This window comes from Symphalangus syndactylus, chromosome 21 (assembly GCF_028878055.3).
Source record: "Symphalangus syndactylus isolate Jambi chromosome 21, NHGRI_mSymSyn1-v2.1_pri, whole genome shotgun sequence".
Lineage (NCBI taxonomy): Eukaryota > Metazoa > Chordata > Mammalia > Primates > Hylobatidae > Symphalangus > Symphalangus syndactylus.
The window spans coordinates 67,142,702-67,164,303 of record NC_072443.2 but is presented as its reverse complement, the minus strand read 5'-3'; the positions used below and the strand labels follow the sequence as shown (position 1 = coordinate 67,164,303).

Sequence of the window (21,602 nt, the reverse complement as noted above, 5' to 3'; positions counted from 1 at the left end):
TTAAAGCCCAGTACTGTACCCTGAATCTTATAACCTTCTCCTTAATTGAATGGTTTATCAGACTTACAACTCCAAACACAATTGAGAAAGAAGAAAAAAAGAAAGAAAGAAGGAAAGAAAGGAGAGAGAGAGAAAGAAAGAAAGAGAAAGAAAGAAAAGAAAGGAAAGAAAGAAAATTCTAGAGGAGTTTCTTTCTTAGTGAGATTTTCTTGTCTCTTTTAAGCCTCATGTCTCTTGCGTTTCTTGCCTTTTGCTATCATTCTGGTGTGATTGTAGCTCTGCAGAGCAGTAAGTTCTCAACATATGTTCCACAGTTCATGGTTTTTCACAATGGTTCTACTACTAATTTTTTTTTGTCTTATAGGCCATTCATGTTCAATTCTCTAGACTTCCATTTTGATGTGTGTCTAATGCCTATATAAAAATACTATAATAAGAAATATTTAAGGTTTCCTACAGTTGGTATTGTAACTAAAGTAGCACATGATTAGAGCCTACTGGGAATTCTAATTAATTGAATTTTTAAGAGGCAGACCCTGAAAGTATAATTTTTTGAAAGTGATTTATTAGACGAGTTTTTAGAAAGAACCCAAAGGAAAAGAGGTAAGTGGGGCAGGGAAGAGACAGTAGCCAAGCTCAGTATACTGTCAAGCAAAGTTCCACAGAAGGTAAATTTGACTCAATCCTATAGCTCTGGAGAGAATACAGGTCACACCTAGAGTTGTCTCACAACTAGGGGCACTGGAGCTGGAGAAGTTATACCCTAGAAACCAGTCATTTATTGGTTAATGGCTGCTCCTGGGGGCATGTAAATTCCTAGGTACTTTCAGTTCTCTCTTTGTGAAGATAAATTAGCTATAACAGCTTGAGGACAGTGTCCAAAAAGAGATAACATGTACTGGCTCTTAAGGGTGCAAAGTACATAGGATTCTGGGGCGGAAGAGGAATTAGAAGGGATATGAGTCCAGCACTGACATTTGCTGCTACATTACTCCTCTAAGAAAAGTATATCTAAATAGGATACTCCATTTCTTGTATCAAAGGGAAAAAATGCTTGTCCAGTAAGACTTTAATGTTGTCACTGAGTTATTTTTCTTTGGAAAAGGTGGAATTCTCTTTATACCCACACAATTGGGCCACTTAAAATGGAGATCCACTTTTGTAAAGTAACAAATACCTAGGCTGCAAAGGAATGATCTAATTAGGTTTGTGCAAAAGTAATCCTAATTTTGCCATAACTTTTAATGGCAAAAACCGCGATTACTTTTGCACCAACCTAATACAATAGCTGTGAAGTCAGTATTCCTTTGAATTATACTCGTAGCTTCTACTTCAAGAAAACCTGAAAATGAATCCCAGCTCCGCCTCTTTAGCTTTAGAAAAGTAAGTGAAATTATATGTATGTATTGTACAGATACACAGTACTTGGTACTCTGTATTGTACAGGTACTGTGAGTCTGCATAATATATGCATATAAGGTAGCTATTTGTTGTAATATTATTACAATTATCATAATTGTCAAAATGTTCAGTTACTTAGGTATTTAGTTATGTTAAAAAATGACTTCTGTCTTCACAATCAATATAAATAACTAAGAGCAGCGGGAAAAATACACAATTTTTACTTATATTTTGTCTGAATGTTTCAGATTAAAAGCTTTTTCAGTTGGATACTTTGCATGTATTTGTTATAAATCTCAGATTTGCTGTCATAAAAAGATAAAGGATCATGAATTCAGACAAATATTAGAGCTCTATTTTTTCTTTGTAAAACAATTTTCTCAGAAAATTTTTATTACACTGGTAATGCGTGCTTATTGCAGGAAAATAATGTAAACTAGAAATAAACAGCATAAAAATAAAATAAAAGACATTTATATCAAAACTACCCATAGATAAAAACTTCACATGCAATACATACAACATATGCATTTTTAATTGAATAATACCTCATATCCTATAAAATTCACTAGACATTGTGAATATGTGAATAAAGTTCTTTCTAGAATTTCATTCTTATTGGTTAGTATGCCATAAAATGAATGAAAAAGAACATCAGTTATCTGAGGTTAATTGTTGCCAAGAATATACCAATTTACTGAAATGTCAAATTTGTGGCAAGTGGCAAGGCTTTTTAAAAGGACAAAAACTTAGTGTATGATAATTAGTTTATTTTGTACTTAAGACAATTCAAAATTCAAGTTTTCACTGTAATTGTATATTAATTCTGAGAATAATAGATGAATCAAACATTGATTTAGGGCACATTTTCTGACAAATATGTTTGAGTGCATATGATTTTTATCCTTCTATTTTATCCTTGATGTACACAGGAGGATAATAATTTTTTCCAATAAAAATGTCTAAGGCTTCATAAGTTTTCTTGCTTGAAGCTTCTACTGAGACATCCCAACTTTCTGCAGTTGTTTACTGCTCAAACTCTCCAAATCTTTATTTGCCAAGCACTTTGCATGTAATTGGATGAGCCTCCCACATTCCTTCTGCCGACTTGAAGAAATTCTGCCTCTTCTTCAAGGTTTACCAATTGACTTTGCAAAATGACTTACTGCCATTATTATTATTAATTTGAAATATAATGAGAATAGAATTATTTAAATTATCTAAAAATCTATAAGGGAATGAAGAATGACTTGACAAGAGGAAAGGAGAGATATTAATGTGAACAGACTGGGGATTCATTTTACAAATCATTAGTTTAGTAATGAATATTTTCCTTCTGGAACTTTGCTTGCAGCCTGCCCATTCTTTTTTTTTTTTTTTTTTTTTTGAGATGGAGTCTCACTCTGTCACCTAGGCTGGAGTGCAGTGGTGCGATCTCGGCTCACTGCAACCTCTGCTTCCTGGGTTCAAGTGATTCTCCTGCCTCAGCCTCCCGAGTAGCTGGGACTACAGGAGCGCACCACCATGCCCAGCTCATTTTTTGCATTTTTCATAGAGACAGGGTTTCAACATGTTAGGCAGAATGGTCTCAATCTCCTGACCTCATGATCCACCCGCCTCGGCCTCCCAAAGTGCTGGGATTACAGGCGTGAGCCACCGCACCCGGGGCAGCCTGCCCATTCTTATATTATGCCTTCTAAACCATTAATTTCTAAATTCATCCCTTATTGTTAAACACTTAGTTTCATTTATTATAACGTGTTTTTCCTCCTTTGAAAGATACCCATATTAGACTAAAAATAATAGATATGAGAAAGTAGATGAAATTAATATTAATACAGTAACTTTATTTACAAATTATTTATAACAGGAGACAGGGTGCGATGTAAATCCATCTTTGTTTTTTTTTTTTAAATAAATAGTATATAAATGAGTACTTTTTTTGAGGATCATAGAGCCTATTTACCAATTCATATGGGTCTGTTTTATGGTGCTGTTTTCCCTGGACAATTTACCTCACCCATCACATGTCTTCAGTTACCTATTAGTACCAGATTAGCTCTGGAATACTTTACATTTTTGCCTTAGAAACTTAAATATATATATAAAGCCTGCCTAGTCTTAAATGTCATGTTCTCACAAAGAATTTCCTCGACCACTATAATAAATTGATGTAATCTTGTTACTATCTCTGCACCCTATTTCTTTTGTTTCGGTTATTGCAGTTTGCAAGTGTACTTGTTTTTATTATTTGTTTCTGGTATGTTTTTCCACTAGTCTGTAAGCAACATAAGGGCAGAGGACATGTCTATTTTATTCACCAGTATTTTCCCTGAACATAGCACAGTGACTTGCATATGGCAGGCACTTAATAAAGTGTTAAATAAATGACTGATTGAGTGAATGGCGAATGATTGCATGATCTGGAAACTAGTCATAATACAACAGATTGATAGAATATTTTTCTTCAGAGTTATTTGTAAGGATGCTCTTCTTTTATTTTGCTGTCATAAAGATTAAACCATCTTCTATTCTAATGAGGTATAACTGTTTAGTCCAGTCCCTGATATTAGTTGGAGAAGGTTGGACGGGAGCCCGTTGCCAGGGAAAGTAAAGTACAGCAAATCCCAAGCTATCCTTGAAATCCCGAACTTTCAACAAGAAGATGAAGGCTCTTATGAGTGCATTGCAAGCAACCTTCGAGGAAGAAACCTTGCAAAGGGTCAACTCATTTTTTATGGTGAGCTAATTGAATTTCAAATGTATATAAAATATTTGGTAATGCCCCTCATAATAAATTGTGGAAGTCATTAGCATGTTGTGAAAAAGTGTCATGGGAGAAATAAGGAAGACATATTTCCAGGTTTAGATGCTTAATACAATGATTAGCAGATGGGAATGACCACCTTTAAAATACGGTTTTAATTTTAGCATGGTCTATGAATGCTATTGTTTATTATAATTGCCTTGAAAATATCAGCAGTGTCATGTTAAAGCCATAAAAGTTTATAATAAAAGGAAGCATGAACTCCATATATTTCCCATAAAACATTCTGCAGCAGATTATAGCAATCTTGATTCTAATTCTAAGTAGAATTAATAAATGAAGAAAAAATTGATAGGAAAAACATAATACTGCATGGTGGTTTATAATATTTGTTTCTACTTTTCATATTTTGTCTACTCATAAGTAGGTAATCTCAAAATAAGGCAATTACATTACTTAAAATTATGTTTGTCTCAGTTACAAAAATCTCTCATAAACTTAAGAGAGATGATGAATGCATATATTATCTAAAAGCTGTCTTTGTGTCTTCTTTCATCCGGGATTGAAATTTCTCTAACTTAACATTAAGTAAACAATACATCTCAGAATTCTTAAAATGCCGTATACTATTAAAATATCCGTAACTTCTTTGATAAACTTAATATATCTGTATTAGATAATTTTTAAAAAGTATTGATATATGGCCAAAATACTTTCCTATGTGACATGTTTATAATCAATGATAAAGTAATTAGAGAAAATACGTGTGCGTGTGTGTGTGTGTGTAATAACTAAAAATATCTAGGATACTATAATTATCCCATAGGAATGTTATTGAGTGCCCGTGGGGAGAACATATTGTGTGTCTGTAATATTATTTTCCATTTTCTTTAGAATTTCCAGCTTTAACCTGCAATGAAAACTACTATTTTATATATAGAATATAATTTCCTACTCATTATTCTCCTACAGTTTTAGCAAAGCTAGCCAAGAAAAATATTTTTTTCAATAGTACCTACACTCTAAAGGAAAGTCTTTGGAATTTAGTATCCTTTGTAAATAAAATAGGATACAAATGGGAGTTTCAGTAGAATGAAGATATTGAATGCTTTGGCTAGTTTTAAAGAAATATTTTCCATTTTATATATAATAGACAAAGATATAATCAAGGGATGAACCAGAACACAAAGGTATCTGTAAACTGGAAATCAATAATAAAGTACTTTTCTCTATACTGATATAGCAAATGTTAGCTTACATAGCAATTTTACAAACATTAACTTATAGAATTCTTAATCTTAAGAAGTAGAAATCTTAAGATTAATCTTAAGAGGTAGAAACAATGTTCAGTGATACTATAGGCAAAAATGTCCTAAGTTACTTGTGCAGGATCTGACAGATAGTGATTGTCAGATTCAAGATCAGAACCTTGAAGTGTCTTCTGAAACTGGATTCTGCCATAGCATTTCAACATGGTGGTCTAAGTTCATTGTACTATATCTCACCACAAACAAATTAGCCATTTAATGAGCCTGAAATGGTCCTTGTGGGGGAATAATGGATACTTAGTCAATAACATAATCATTATGTTTCTTAGTCACATATTAATTCACTTTCTGAAGTGCTTTCAAAACAAAAGAGGATTACTGACTCAGTTACCTCAGAGTTGAATAATAACTGAGAAATTCAAGAAAAGAATCTCTCAGTCTCAGTTATATTGCTGTGTTTAAGTTATAATTCAGAACCAAGTAATATTATATATCCATCTATACTGTAATTTTATAATCTCTAAAAGAAATTTCTAAAGTATTATTCATCATAGAAAATAGAACATGTTCAGAGGAGTTAAGTGGCTTTTCATAACCAGTCAATATGGCAGAAAAAAATCTAAAACTCAAACCTGTATGGTAGACCCAAAATCCTAAGCATCTTCTCCCATGAGTTTCCTACCTAGTTTAAAATTTAAAACTTTGCTCTCCAGAATTTTAATCATCCAAAGAATGTTCATGTTAAATAAATAAATGTGTTCTAGAGCCACAATTATTGCATTAAGCATAAAATCAGATATATCTGAAACCTTTGTAAGTTATGTGAAATTATATATGGGCATGCATTTATTTTCCCAGGTCAAACATATATTAGGACGATTTCTAAACAAATACCTATGAATTATATAATTTTGTTAATAATACCCAGAAACATGATTCAATTTCATCAATATATCTAGTTCTTCTAAGTTTTGCCTTGATTTGTCCCTCAAGGCTGCAGGACGCATATTCTATAACTGGAAGTTTTACTGATTTCTGCAAGAGGTAATCCTAGGCTTAGTTCCCACCACCCAGAGACATCATGATTTCTTTTACTCATTTGTAGTCTCATTGAAGGGTCTTCTGTCTTGGTGAAGGCAGGTTTTGCAGTTCAGACAGACTTGGGTTTTATATTGTATACAATTTTGAATCCCTTGCTCCTACTTCTTACTTCTGCCTTTGCTACAGTGACGAGTTCAGCACTGTGTTTCATAAATGTAACCTGAAAGAGTGTTGTCTCAGGTGCCAAACTACTAAGTACATCTTGTTTTCTGTTTTGGGTTTTCTTTGGCTCCTTTGCGAGCCTACTCAGCATTTAAGCATGCACAGTTTGGATGTGCCAGTAGTTTACACCTGCACTACCCTTAGATGACCATGGATGGGAACTAAATCATCCTCCTTCCTTTCCCTGGGTCGACAGCTCATAAAGACTGCTTAGAAGTTGACATAAGATGGAGAAAAATGGATCATGTTGGTGGTCAACTCAATAACTCAGCCTTGCATTGACTTTTTTTTGCTTCCCAGTGACTACCTTTTTTTCCTGATACTTTTCCCTTGGGCTAACATTCTCAAATGAACATGCGGAACTCAAGCCCTTTACTTAGGTTCTGCTTTTAGGGTTCAAATTTTGGCTTCCCTGTTTTCTACCATGTCATCTTGAACAGGTTACCTAACATCTCTACGATAATCCACTGAAAGGTTGTAGAGGGAATTGAGTGCAATTACAAATATAAAACATCTGGCTTGCCACAGCCTGAGAGTCCAAGGGAAGCGTCATATACTTCTATATATCCAAGGACAGAACTAAATAAAGGAGAGGGATTAATTGGCACCTCCAGGCAGTTTCCAGTCAGTTTGTGAAAGAGATATTCATGTGAAAACATTTAATTTCCAACCCGCCTGTTTCCATAAATAATGGTAAAAATAATACAATCTTACTTTCACATCAATTATGCCAGTTTCTTGTTGTCTCAGTACTAAGAAGAACTTTCTCAAATTAAAGAAAATTTGGAAAACTCACACCCAGAATTAAAGTAAGATACTGAACCTGTATAAAACTCCAAACATTCACCATTCCTTGTCAAGAGTTTTATCTAGGAAAAAAGAATACTGGATTATCTTTCTACCAAAATGCAAGGAGGCTCATGTTTGATTTATGCTTCAAGGTATTGAGCTGCAATTGTGTCTGAAATAGATACAGATTTATTACTTCTAGTTTAGAGCAAATATAGTCAGTGAACTTTCAGATTTATTACACAGGTTCAGATTTGATATACATTTTCTAACTTGACCTATGTTCTAATATTTAGCACGGATTTATTCCTTGGCCCTGTTCTACATTTTGCCCTTTTCCCACAGCTCCCAAGTTGTTATACAGGTGCAGCAAAATGACAGATGACAAACATTTAACTTGAGCCAAATGCCCAATGATATTTCCAACAGGATTTCTGTCAACCCACATTGAAGCTCCTGCATTTCCCCTCCCTCAAATCATGTGTGTGCGATCCAACTGGACCCAGTTAGCCTTGTCCTTCTCATCTCTACAGCCCTTGTAATGTAGCATGATGTCTTGGATAATTGCCTTACCAAACAGTTGCACTTGCCTTTTTGAAACAGCTCCTCCAGAATGGGAACAGAAAATCCAAAATACATACCTCTCTATCTATGACAACTTGCTCTGGGAATGTAAAGCTAGTGGAAAGCCAAACCCTTGGTACACATGGTTAAAAAATGGTGAACGACTCAACCCAGAGGTAAGCAACTATGTCGATATTAAAAGTTTACCTACTCTACTAGGTAAATTTTGTTACTAACAGTACTGGTAACTAACAGAAACAGCTAATGTTAATGGAGTCTTTAGTATGTTCCAGGAAAGGATGCATCCACTGATTTATTTAATCTTTAAATAAACTTGCAAAGTAACCCATCTTTCAAAAGAGAAAAATAAGTGTAGACAAGAAAAATAACTTCCACAAAATCACAGTTAGTCAGTAATAGATTCACATTTAAATATCATCATCATCATCACCTTCATCATCGACACAGACAACACTTATTAAACTCTCATATGAGCCAAGCCCTGTGTTAAATATTTTTCTGTGCATTACCTTATTGCATCCTCATGAAAACATTATGAGAGAGATACAATTATTATTCTTTTACGTAAATGAAGAAAACGAGTTTCAAAGAGGTTAGACTACTTGTTTAAGGTCACACGGCAGCTAGTAAATGTTAGAATTAGCATTTTGAACTTTCATTTTGGTCTGATATCAGGACCCAATCTCTTAGTCACTACCCAGTATTTTGCTTTTATGAACACTAACGACTGTCTTTAAACCCCTAGGAAAGTAAATAACTAAGGCAGTTATCCACATTTCTCAATTCAAAGCATACTTTCTTCTACAAAACCTAGAAAATGAAAGAGCTGTTTTTTACCTATTAAATTATCCAGATCATTGTGTTAATTTTCCATTTTACTTTGCACATGTAGGCATAGCCAGAGACACAAAGAACATCTGTTGTTTGGAAGCTGAATATAATGCTGTTCTTTGTTTCAGCATCAGTGAAATTTTCTTCCTGCATGCCTTTTGCATATAGCATTCTGTTTCCTCCAGCCTATTTTCCTTTTCCTTAGAGGATGGTAATACATACCTTGAAATATTTAGTCTTCAGTTGCATTTGTACTATTAATTATGTCATTATGTGCACTCAAAATTGTATTTCTATACCCCAAATGGGGTTCTGTAACAGATTTTGGCTGTTTAGGCACACTTTACAGCAGTTTGTAGAAAGGAAGGATTTAGCTACTCCAACTCAGGACTCAATTAGAAAATTATCGCATCATCACATTTCAAATGTTTTTGAAACTTTTGGGAAATGGAAAGCCAAGGCAATGTTCTAGTCATGATATACATATCTAACATTATTGTTAACCATGTTTTCTGGAAAAATTAGGATGGTGGAGTATTCCAAATTATTATATATACCAAGTAACAGAAAGTTAACATACATTTTACACAAAATATGTCAATTGTCAAAGAAATGAGATAACATAAAACACACTAGTAACCACTAAAATTATCCTAAACATATTTTCGTTTTTTAAACTTAAAAATGCTGCTCAGGATCTAGTAGTGTATTAATACACCAAATTATCAGATCTCATAGATATACACAAATGTTGTTTAATAACATATTCTGGTTAAGAGAATGCTATATTAACATACTAGCATCTTTATATGCCTTTTCCTTTATTAGGAGAGAATTCAAATAGAAAATGGGACACTCATCATAACGATGCTGAATGTGTCAGATTCTGGTGTCTACCAATGTGCTGCAGAAAACAAATATCAGATAATTTATGCAAATGCTGAATTGAGAGTTTTAGGTAAGTCATTTATTTACAACCAACAAATTCAAAATGACATTTTAACAAGCTGTGATTATACATAATCCCAACCCAGTTTTTTTTGTAAATTAGAAATTGCTGTCCCATCAAATAATGGGAAATGTCTAAATTAGCTTTTTACAAAATTCATGGTGGTAATTATTATTCTGCTTGGGCAATGCACTGGGGCTTGAGAAAAAAACCCACCACTGGGTGCATCCAAACCAGAGGAAGCTCTTCCAAATCTGATTCTAGCATGAATTTTTGAGTATAACTCAAATAATATCTATTAGGAATATTTTCAGCTGCAAATTAAAAAGTAATAAAAAAATCACAATTCACAGTGACTAAAACAAACAGTAATTTATTTTATCTTTTAACAAGAGGGGCATTGACTGCCAGGTATGGCACCTCAACTTGACAATGTTATTCTTTTCTGTCGCCACTGTTTGATTGAACATTTATTATGTACTGAGCCATATCAAAATGAAGTGATCTTTATCTTCACTCAGCCTATAATTTCAAGGAGAAAAAAGTGTCGGGTTTAAAATATGGCAATTCTTATGGCTAAGAATTGAGGAGTTGCTATCATTGCACATGACAAGTTGAACATAACCTAAATTGAGGACATTCCCTTTAATCTAATATTAGAAAAAAAAAAAACATGCATCAGTAAAGTGAAGGGTAGAGAAGCAACATCTGAAAACCCCAGAAGCAAGAGAGCATGGCATATCCGAAAGAACTTCAGTTCACTTAAGCTTTAGATTAGAAATGGAGATTGGACACATGGATTCCAACATTCACGAAGTTGGAAAGATTTAGATGCACGCTGATAGCCTAATAATTTCTAGTCCTTATGAACTGGCATTTGTTCAACATATATTTAGTGGGGAAAAAACCGACATAGTGATACAGTATTTCTGATTTATTTCAATGGTATTTTATTGCTAATAGCAATAAGATATTTCTGATTTATTTCAGTTGCTAATCACAATAAAATACCACTGAAATAAATCAGATTGATATACATATATAAATCACATATATATGTATATATGTGTATATATGTATATATGTATACGTGTGTGTTTCTTCAACATCATATGTTCCATTACTTATATACATATATAATAAATCATAAATACACATATATATATTTATGTGTATATATGTATATATATGGGTATACATGTATGTGTATACGTATATATATAGGTACACATGTATGTGTATACATATATATGTGTGTGTATGTGCTTGTGTTTCTGATTTATCATATATATGTATACGACATATATGATCATTGTTTTGGCTGGAATAGACGTTCCTGGTCAGAATTAAAATTCCTTCTTCAGCCTCTTATGAAACCATCTTCATCCTCTTTGTTGTAAATGCTATCAGAAAAGTGACTTTGTCCAACCTGCCTCCTCCCTACCACTTGCTTTTATTATTGCAATGACCACCAACAAAACAAAAACAAGTTGCATTTATTAAGCCTACACTTTGTGCCAGGCACTATACTATAGTCCCCTGCAACTGTTATGTCATTTAATCTCCACACTAACTTCCTAGGGTAATATCTATTGTCATCTTCATTTTACAAACAAAACATAAACTCTAAAATGTTAAGTGAGTATTTGGTCCGAGAACACCTTGAGCAAAGTAACTTGAAAAGAGGTTACAGCTATAAATATTAGATTCTGTCTAGCATAGCAAGTCACCCCTGGAGTCACACTACATGTTAACTGAGTAATTAAACAATTTTGTTTTTAATTTTGTTTTTAGCCTCAGCTCCAGATTTCTCCAAAAGTCCAGTTAGAAAAAAGTCTTTTGTTCAAGTTGGTGGGGATATTGTTATCGAATGCAAACCAAATGCTTTTCCCAGGGCAGCTATCTCTTGGAAAAGAGGAACGGAGACCCTTAGACAAAGCAAAAGGTAAACAAGTCTTTATTTTTAAGTGTTTGTAATATAACATCTTCCAAATTTTTATATTTTAGTAGGCCTTTCAAAATTTCCCCTTTTATGATAAACTTTCATTGGCATACCTAGAGATGCCAGCATTCTTCTTATCATAGTTAAATAGTAAAAAACAAAAGGATCTTATAAAATGAATACCTGTTTGTATAAGTTAACTGCCATATTTTCAGTGCATGCACTTGTAATAGATAGATTTTTACAAATCTTTTAAGACCTTTTTCTACATTTAGTTTGAAGGCTCTTTCCTGAACCAGCCTGCTGAGAAATCAGCACGAAGAACATTTCACAAAGGAGAGAGACACTCATTGGCACACACCTGGTGTTGTGGTTTTTAAATAGTCACACAGGTGTTCACCCCATGACAAAATGAATTCACCACATGAAGAAATGTAGAGAGGTTCCTATAGAGAAGGAAGAGAGGTTTCCTTCCATAATGGATGCAGTTGAGAAACCCTAGGTCAGCACTGGCATGTTTTCTAGGAGAGTTTGACAGAAAAAAAACAAAACAAAAAAACAGGTGTTTTTCTCTACTTGTAATATCTTTTATTCTATTGTACTGTAGAGCCTTGTATACATGAGGTGACTAGACCACAGATGCTGCTCCCTTTTAATGACTCACATGTGTTACTATATAATCAGATATGCAATTAAATCCTAATGTGAATGAGCCATTGTGCTAAAGATATGAAAATAGTCCCTTTAGTTCAATGAGCTCTTCTTCGGCATCATATGTTCCATGACTTGTATGCATACCAGGACGGGCAGGTGAAAGGCCAGGTGAAAGAAAGGACAACTGAAGTATGTTAAAAAATGACAATTGTTAGTCTTGGAAGAAATGACTGTAATGGACTAGAAAGTGAGTTCCATACCTAAAAGGGATAGTCACAACTCCAAATTCTGTCAACTGGTTTTCTTGCGGGAAATGAGAAGTAGGTTTGTAGAACTTCCAGTGTTTCAGAGAAAGCTGGAAATCTGCATTCTGGTATTGAATCTCCCATGCCAGAAAAAAGTGGCCATAGCCTGAATGCAGGGACATCATTTTATCACTTCTCATCCCAAGAATCATTTGTGCCCGAGGAAAAAAAGATAGGGTAAAACAAACAAACAAAAGCAGGGGTCTCTTGTGGTTTGTGTAGAGTCCCTTTGTGGTTATAACTGCTGCCTTGAAGATCCTTTCCGTTTACACAACGAGATGTACATCAGAGAGCCCCATTCTAGGGCATTCTTTCTTTCCTTATTCTCTGCATTTCTTTACATCCCTGGACTAAAGCTTTTCCCAGGACAGGAATTATGTCACATTCATCTTTGTATGTCCTGTGCCTTGGCACAGAACCAAAACTTAATAAATATCTGTGGAATAAATGAATGAATCAAAAAGGGTGAATATGTAAGTCATTGCCGGCTTTACAGAAAGGCTGTTCTTGGGGAAATCCCTCAAGACATAAGAACAGGTACTTCAGAACTAAGGTGAAAGAAAAGATGAAAGGAAACCTGTTGTCCAGACTCAGGTTGGGTCTCTTCTTCTGTGTGCATTGCCTGGGAGATTTGCTCCCAATAAATTTAGATGTGAATTCTTTTTAAATGTTTCCTCATTCATTCCTAAAATCTAATCAAGGTTTGAATACACTGTTGTGGAAGAGAAAAACATAAGAGATCCTGCAGTATCAAACACAGCTCCTTGTACTGAGGGTCTGGACAAATTAACTGTGCCTCATTTAATGAAGTAACTCACCCAAAGAGCAGAATGATGGCATTTACCTTCCACAACCTTTAAAGGTCCAAACACGAAGTATGTGGGAATGAGAAAGAAAAGGAAGAGGAGAATTTGAGTAAAGCTAAGATAATGAGAAAAAAAAAAAAAAAAAAAAAAACAACTAAGATAAGAAAAAAAAAACCACGAGGAAAACTGCTTTTTAAAACAACTTTTCAGGTTTTTGTTTTATTTTATTTTGTCCCATGTAGAATAAATTTTGGATCATTTTAGCCTCATCACAGTTACTAATAGTCATATCAGTTCAGCATTGTCTCTCTGTGATTAAGGGAATGAACCCTGTGAGTTCTATTTATACATTATTCTTTCATTCTATCTTTTCATTGCTTTAGGGTTTCACTGCAGGTCTTAACAAAAGAAAACATACATACAAACAAACAAATTATCGCCTGACTGTGCATTCTTAAAAGTTGAAAATAACTGAGCTCTAGCAGAATGTAGTAATTACAGTCACTACATCTCCACCTGGTAGAGATTACACTGAGCAGTAATTTTCTTTTTTTTTTTTAATTTTAATTTTTATTGTTATACTTTAGGTTTTAGGGTACATGTGCACAATGTGCAGGTTTGTTACATATGTATCCATGTGCCATGTTGATTTCCTGCACCCATTAACTCGTCATTTAGCATTAGGTATATCTCCTAATGCTGTCCCTCCCCCCTGCCCCCACCCCACAACAGTCCCCGGAGTGTGATGTTCCCCTTCCTGTGTCCATGAGTTCTCATTGTTCAATTCCCACCTATGAGTGAGAACATGTGGTGTTTGGTTTTTTGTCCTTGCGATAGTTTACTGAGAATGATGGTTACCAGTTTCATCCATGTCCCTACAAAAGACATGAACTCATCATTTTTTATGGCTGCATGGTATTCCATGGTGTATATGTGCCACATTTTCTTAATCCAGTCTATCGTTGTTGGACATTTGGGTTGGTTCCAAGTCTTTGCTATTGTGAATAGTGCCACAGTAAACATACGTGTGCATGTGTCTTTATAGCAGCATGATTTATAGTCCTTTGGGTATATACCCAGTAATGGGATGGCTGGGTCAAATGGTATTTCTAGTTCTAGATCCCTGAGGAATCGCCACACTGACTTCCACAATGGTTGAACTAGTTTACAGTCCCACCAACAGTGTAAAAGTGTTCCTATTTCTCCACATCCTCTCCAGCACCTGTTGTTTCCTGACTTTTGAATGATGGCCATTCTAACTGGTGTGAGATGGTATCTCACTGTGGTTTTGATTTGCATTTCTCTGATGGCCAGTGATGATGAGCATTTCTTCATGTGTTTTTTGGCTGCATGAATGTCTTCTTCTGAGAAGTGTCTGTTCATGTCCTTTGCCCACTTTTTGATGGGGTTGTTTGTTGTTTTCTTGTTAATTTGTTTGAGTTCATTGTAGATTCTGGATATTAGCCCTTTGTCAGATGAGTAGGTTGCAAAAATTTTCTCCCATTCTGTAGGTTGCCTGTTCACTCTGATGGTAGTTTCTTTTGCTGTGCAGAAGCTCTTTAGTTTAATGAGATCCCATTTGTCAATTTTGGCTTTTGTTGCCATTGCTTTTGGTGTTTTAGACATGAAGTCCTTACCCACGCCTATGTCCTGAATGGTATTGCATAGGTTTTCTTGTAGGATTTTAATGGTTTTAGGTCTAACATTTAAGTCTTTAATCCATCTTGAATTAATTTTTGTATAAGGTGTAAGGAAGGGATCCAGTTTCAGCTTCCTACATATGGCTAGCCAGTTTTCCCAGCACCATTTATTAAATAGGGAATCCTTTCCCCATTTCTTGTTTTTGTCAGGTTGGTCAAAGATCAGATAGTTGTAGATATGTGGCACTATTTCTGAGGGCTCTGTTCTGTTCCATTGATCTATGTCTCTGTTGTGGTACCAGTACCATGCTGTTTTGGTTACTGTAGCCTTGTAGTATAGTTTGAAGTCAGGTAGCGTGATGGCTCCAGCTTTGTTCTTTTGGCTTAGGATTGACTTGTGGATGCGGGCTCTTTTTTGGTTCCATATGAACTTTAAAGTAGTTTTTTCCTATTCTGTGAAGAAAGTCATTGGTAGCTTGATGGGGATGGCATTGAATCTATAAATTACCTTGGGCAGTATGGCCATTTTCACGATATTGATTCTTCCAACCCATGAGCATGGAATGTTCTTCCATTTGTTTGTATCCTCTTTTATTTCATTGAGCAGTGGTTTGTAGTTCTCCTTGAAGAGGTCCTTCACATCCCTTGTAAGTTGGATTCCTAGGTATTTTATTCTCTTTGAAGCAATTGTGAATGGGAGTTCACTCATGATTTGGCTCTCTGTTTGTCTGTGATTGGTGTACAAGAATGCTTGTGATTTTTGTACATTTATTTTGTATCCTGAGACTTTGCTGAAGTTGCTAATCAGCTTAAGGAGATTTTGGGCTGTCACAGTGGGGTTTTCTAGATATACAATCATGTCATCTGCAAACAGGGACAATTTGACTTCCGCTTTTCCTAATTGAATACCCTTTATTTCCTTCTCCTGCCTGATTGCTCTGGCCAGAACTTCCAGCACTATGTTGAATAGGAGTGGTGAGAGAGGGCATCCCTGTCTTGTGCCAGTTTTCAGAGAGAATGCTTCCAGTTTTTGCCCGTTCGGTATGATATTGGCTGTGGGTTTGTCATAGATAGCTCTTATTATTTTGAGATAGGTCCCATCAATACCTAATTTATTGAGAGTTTTTAGCATGAAGGGTTGTTGAATTTTGTCAAAGGCCTTTTCTGCATCTCTTGAGGTAATCATGTGGTTTTTGTCTTTGGTTCTGTTTATATGCTGGATTACATTTATTGATTTGCATATGTTGAACCAGCCTTGAATCCCAGGGATGAAGCCCACTTGATTGTGGTGGATAAGCTTTTTAATGTGCTGCTGGATTCGGTTTGCCAGTATTCTATTGAGGATTTTTGCATCAATGTTCATCAAGGATATTGGTCTGAAATTCTCTTTTTTGGTTATGTCTCTGCCAGGCTTTGGTATCAGGACGATGCTGGCTTCATAAAATGTGTTAGGGAGGATTCCCTCTTTTTCTATCGATTGGAATAGTTTCAGAAGGAATGGTACCAGTTCCTCCTTGTACCTCTGGTAGAATTCGGCTGTGAATCCATCAGGTCCTGGACTCTTTTTGGTTGGCAAGCTATTGATTATTGCCACAATTTCAGAGCCTGTTATTGGTCTATTCAGAGATTCAACTTCTTCCTGGTTTAGTCTTGGGAGAGTGTATTTGTCGAGGAATTTATCCATTTCTTCTAGATTTTCTAGTTTATTTGCATAGAGGTGTTTGTAGTATTCTCTGATGGTAGATTGTATTTCTGTGGGATCGGTGGTGATATCCCCTTTTTCATTTTTTATTGCATCTATTTGATTCTTCTCTTTCTTCTTTATTAGTCTTGCTGGCGGTCTATCAATTTTGTTGATCTTTTCAAAAAACCAGCTCCTGGATTCATTAATTTTTTGAAGGGTTTTTTGTGTCTCTATTTCCTTCAGTTCTGCTCTGATTTTAGTTATTTCTAGCCTTCTGCTAGCTTTTGAATGTGTTTGCTCTTGCTTTTCTAGTTCTTTTAATTGTGATGTTAGGGTGTCAATTTTGGATCTTTCCTGCTTTCTCTTGTGGGCATTTAGTGCTATAAATTTCCCTCTACACACTGCTTTGAATGTGTCCCAGAGATTCTGGTATGTTGTGTCTTTGTTCTCGTTGATTTCAAAGAACATCTTTATTTCTGCCTTCATTTCATTACGTACCCAATAGTCATTCAGGAGCAGGTTGTTCAGTTTCCATGTAGTTGAGTGGTTTTGAGTGAGTTTCTTAATCCTGAGTTCTAGTTTGATTGCACTGTGGTCTGAGAGACAGTTTGTTATAATTTCTGTTCTTTTACATTTGCTGAGGAGAGCTTTACTTACAACTATGTGGTCAATTTTGGAATAGGTGTGGTGTGGTGCTGAAAAAAATGTATATTCTGTTGATTTGGGGTGGAGAGTTCTGTAGATGTCTATTAGGTCCACCTTGTGCAGAGCTGAGTTCAATTCCTGGATATCTTTGTTAATTTTCTGTCTCATTGATCTGTCTAATGTTGACAGTGGGGTGTTAAAATCTCCCATTATTATTGTGTGGGAGTTTAAGTCCCTTTATAGTTCGCTCAGGACTTGCTTTATGAATCTGGGTGCTCCTGTATTGGGTGCATATATATTTAGGATAGTTAGCTCTTCTTGTTGAACTGATCCCTTTACCATTATGTAATGGCCTTCTTTGTCTCTTTTGATCTTTGTTGGTTTAAAGTCTATTTTATCAGAGACTAGGATTGCAACTCCTGCCTTTTTTTGTTTTCCATTTGCTTGATAGATCTTCCTCCATCCCTTTATTTTGAGTCTATGTGTGTCTCTGCACGTGAGATGGGTTTCCTGAATACAGCACACTGATGGGTCCTGACTCCTTATCCAGTTTTCCAGTCTGTGTCTTTTAAGTGGAGCATTTAGCCCATTTACATTTAAGGTTAATATTGTTATGTGTGAATCTGATCCTGTCATTATGATGTTAGTTGGTTATTTTGCTCGTTAGTTGATGCAGTTTCTTCCTAGCCTCGATGGTCTTTACAATTTGGCCTGTTTTTGCAGTGGCTGGTACCGGTTGTTCCTTTCCATGTTTAGTGCTTCCTTCAGGAGCTCTTTTAGGGCAGGCCTGGTGGTGACAAAATCACTCAGCATTTGCTTGTCTGTAAAGTATTTTATTTCTCCTTCACTTATGAAGCTTAGTTTGGCTGGATATGAAATTCTGGGTTGAAAATTCTTTTCTTTAAGAATGTTGAATATCGGTCCCCACTCTCTTCTGGCTTGTAGAGTTTCTGCTGAGAGATCAGCTGTTAGTCTGATGGGCTTCCCTTTGTGGGTAACCCGACCTTTCTCTCTGGCTGCCCTTAAGATTTTTTCCTGCATTTCAACTTTGGTGACTCTGACAATTATGTGTCTTGGAGTTGCTCTTCTCGAGGAGTATCTTTGTGGCGTTCTCTGTATTTCCTGAATCTGAATGTTGGCCTGCCTTGCTAGATTGGGGTAGTTCTCCTGGATAATATCTTGCAGAGTGTTTTCCAACTTGGTTCCATTCTCCCCATCATTTTCAGGTACACCAATCAGACGTAGGTTTGGTCTTTTCACATAGTCCCAAATTTCTTGGAGGCTTTGTTCATTTCTTTCTATTTTTTCTCTAAACTTCCCTTCTCGCTTCATTTCGTTCATTTCATCTTCCATCAGCGATACCCTTTCTTCCAGTTGATCGCATCTGCTACTGAGGCTTCTGCAATCTTCACGTAGTTCTTGAAACTTGGCTTTCAGCTCCATGAGCTCCTTGAAGCCCTTCTCTCCATTGGTTATTCTAGTTATCCATTCTTCTAATTTTTTTTCAAAGTTTTTAACTTCTTTGCTATTGTTTTGAATTTCCTCCTGTAGCTCAGAGTAGTTTGATCATCTGAAGCCTTCTTCTCTCAACTCGTCAAAGTCATCCTCCATCCAGCTTTGTTCCGTTGCTGGTGAGGAACTGCATTCCTTTGGAGGAGGAGAGGTGCTCTGCTTTTTAGAGTTTCCAGTTTTTCTGCTCTGTTTTTTCCCCATCTTTGTGGTTTTATCTACTTTTGGTCTTTGATGATGGTGATGTACAGATGGGTTTTTGGTGTGGATGTCCTTTCTGTTTGTTAGTTTTCCTTCTACCAGACAGGACCCTCAGCTGCAGGTCTGTTGGAGTTTACTAGAGGTCCACTCCAGACCCTGTTTGGCTGGGTGTCAACAGCGGTGGCTGCTGAACTGCAGATTTTCGTGAGACCACAAATTCAGCTGTCTGATAGTTCCTCTGGAAGTTTTGTCTCAGAGGAGTACCCGGCCGAGTGAGGTGTCAGTCTGTCCCTACTGGGTGGAGGGGGGTGCCTCCCAGTTAGGCACTGAGCAATAATTTTCAAAAGGTCACACAGTCAACTCCATGAATCTATGTCCCTGCACACTTCCTAGCCTGTCCCTTCTTCTGTTGCCATCAGATCTGACTGGCTTTATTAAGTGCATGGCTTCAAGCTGTTTGTTGAGAAATATGGCATCTATGCTTCTGTTTGTGTTGGCCTATTGCCTTTTTTATAGTCTTATCATGGGACTTCCAAACAGACTGAGGTAAAAAATTACAGTAGTGATAAAAAAGAAAGAAAGGAAGGAAAAAAGGAAGGAAGGAGGGAAGGAAGGAAGGAAGGAAGGAAGGGGCGAGCAAGGAATGAAGGAGGGAGGGAAGGGAGGAAGGCAAAGAGGGGGCAAGAAAGAAAAAGAGAGAGGAAGCAGGAAGGGCAAGAAGGGTCAGTGCTGTTTACTATAGATGTGGTGTGATATAGTAAAAAGATTTCAACCCCCACCCTGTTGAGAGCATGACTTTGGGAAAGTCATTTGTCTTCTATAGATCTTCATATGTAAAGTGAGTTAGAAGTACTTCATTTTTCTAAAAGAGGAGAGAAAGTCAAATGGTTTCTTCAAGCCTGTTCAGGCCCAAGGTTGATTATTTCTTCTACATCTTTGGTCTCAACCATTACATGGTAGCCAAATTCCTTTTTCCCTAATCAGAACCCCCTCTTCTTTTTCAAAAGAGTGTTGACAGAACAGATCCTAAATCCTACCAAAGTAGCTACATTTAGCTTTCAAATTGTCATGGCTTTAAGAAGACAATATTAACGAAAGCTTTGGAGAACACAATATTAAAATAGTTAATTTCACAAAATATGTTTTCTTACATTTGAATACATAAAAAAGTTCATTTGATTGAGTATGTATGTGTGTATTTGTGTGGGTGGGGTGTGGGTAGATGGGTATTTAGGAATTGGCATCCGATTTCCAAAGCAAACGAAATTAAATGTATTAGGAACCAGGGACAGAGTATTGCACATAAAGGTTGACTGGGCAATTTATTTTTAGATTTGATTACAAATGCAGGGGTTATTGCATGTGTACATACACTGTTCAATGCTATATTTGAAAGGAGCACTAGAGATAATGTAGCCCATTTTCTGAATTTACAGTGCCAGATCCTAAACTCAAACACAGAACACTGAGCCCAGTACACATTTTTTAATGCCACACCAGACCAGTTATTTCACTCAAATAGCAATATATATATCACTTCTACCATCTCATACCTCTGTTAAAACATGACACAGTTGTATATGTATGAAGAATAAAAGAGTCAGATAGATATAGAAAAAAAGTTCAAAATTTTACAATGATTCCAAGTAGAAATAGTTTCTAGTTCTTGACCTTGGAAATACCTATGTGAGGAAATGTACATTTTTAGTTTCTGTTATAAAACTTCTATATAGTACTGTCTACTTTGAAATTTCATTGTCACTAACTCTTGCAGCCAATAAAGTATAACTAACTACCTAGAGATGGTTGAAAGAGCTCTAAAGAAACCTATTCAAAGTAATCAGAGTGAATTTCTAACTTATAAAAAATGGTGGCAGTATATATATTTTGACAATTTCTTCTAGTCTTACATGAATTGAAACAGCTTCCATCACACAGCCAGTAAGTGAAGAAGCTTAGACTTGGTGCCAAGTCTTCCATCTCTGTATTCACGTCTTTTCCTCTCTATGGATAATGGAGAACCCACTCAGCTCTTCAGTTTTTGAAAGGCTATTGTCACATGATTCAATGTAATTTGATGCGTTGATAATTCAGATTAAGTAACATTTCTCAATACAGTGAACATGTTTCTTATTAGCCTATGTGCCATAATTGAAGTCTTGGCTGTTTTAAGAGTTCTATTCCTAAAGCAAGGATCTATATTTATAGCAGCCTGTCAGTCAGAGAAGAAAAGTATTTCTGGAACCAAAACTAGGTAGATGGCATTACAGAGTCCAAAGACTGCCTGGTTTCCTGCTAGGAATGAATGGTCATGCAACATCTGTCTCATTCTTTTTAGACCCACCAGTGGTTTAGAAATAGCA

At 35.8% G+C, this 21,602-nt stretch overlaps 1 protein-coding gene across 10 annotated transcripts in view; it reads left to right on the top strand.

Annotated features, from left to right (window-relative positions):
- The window catches only part of CNTN6 (contactin 6), a 512,408-nt gene that overhangs the window by 408,572 nt on the left and 82,234 nt on the right, over positions 1–21,602 (top strand). For 8 of the 10 annotated variants that reach the window (XR_010118662.1, XR_010118660.1, XR_010118661.1 and 5 more), the window contains exons 8-11: positions 3,957–4,141; positions 8,092–8,228; positions 9,733–9,862; positions 11,648–11,798. Coding sequence is in view for 7 of the 10 variants with exons in the window: in XM_063630727.1 (XP_063486797.1) it covers positions 3,957–4,141; positions 8,092–8,228; positions 9,733–9,862; positions 11,648–11,798 (603 nt within the window). In the remaining 3 variants the exon portion in view is untranslated. The remainder of the gene's footprint in view (positions 1–3,956; positions 4,142–8,091; positions 8,229–9,732; positions 9,863–11,647; positions 11,799–21,602) is intronic. The other 2 variants (XM_063630730.1, XM_063630731.1) reach the window with 1 other exon arrangement.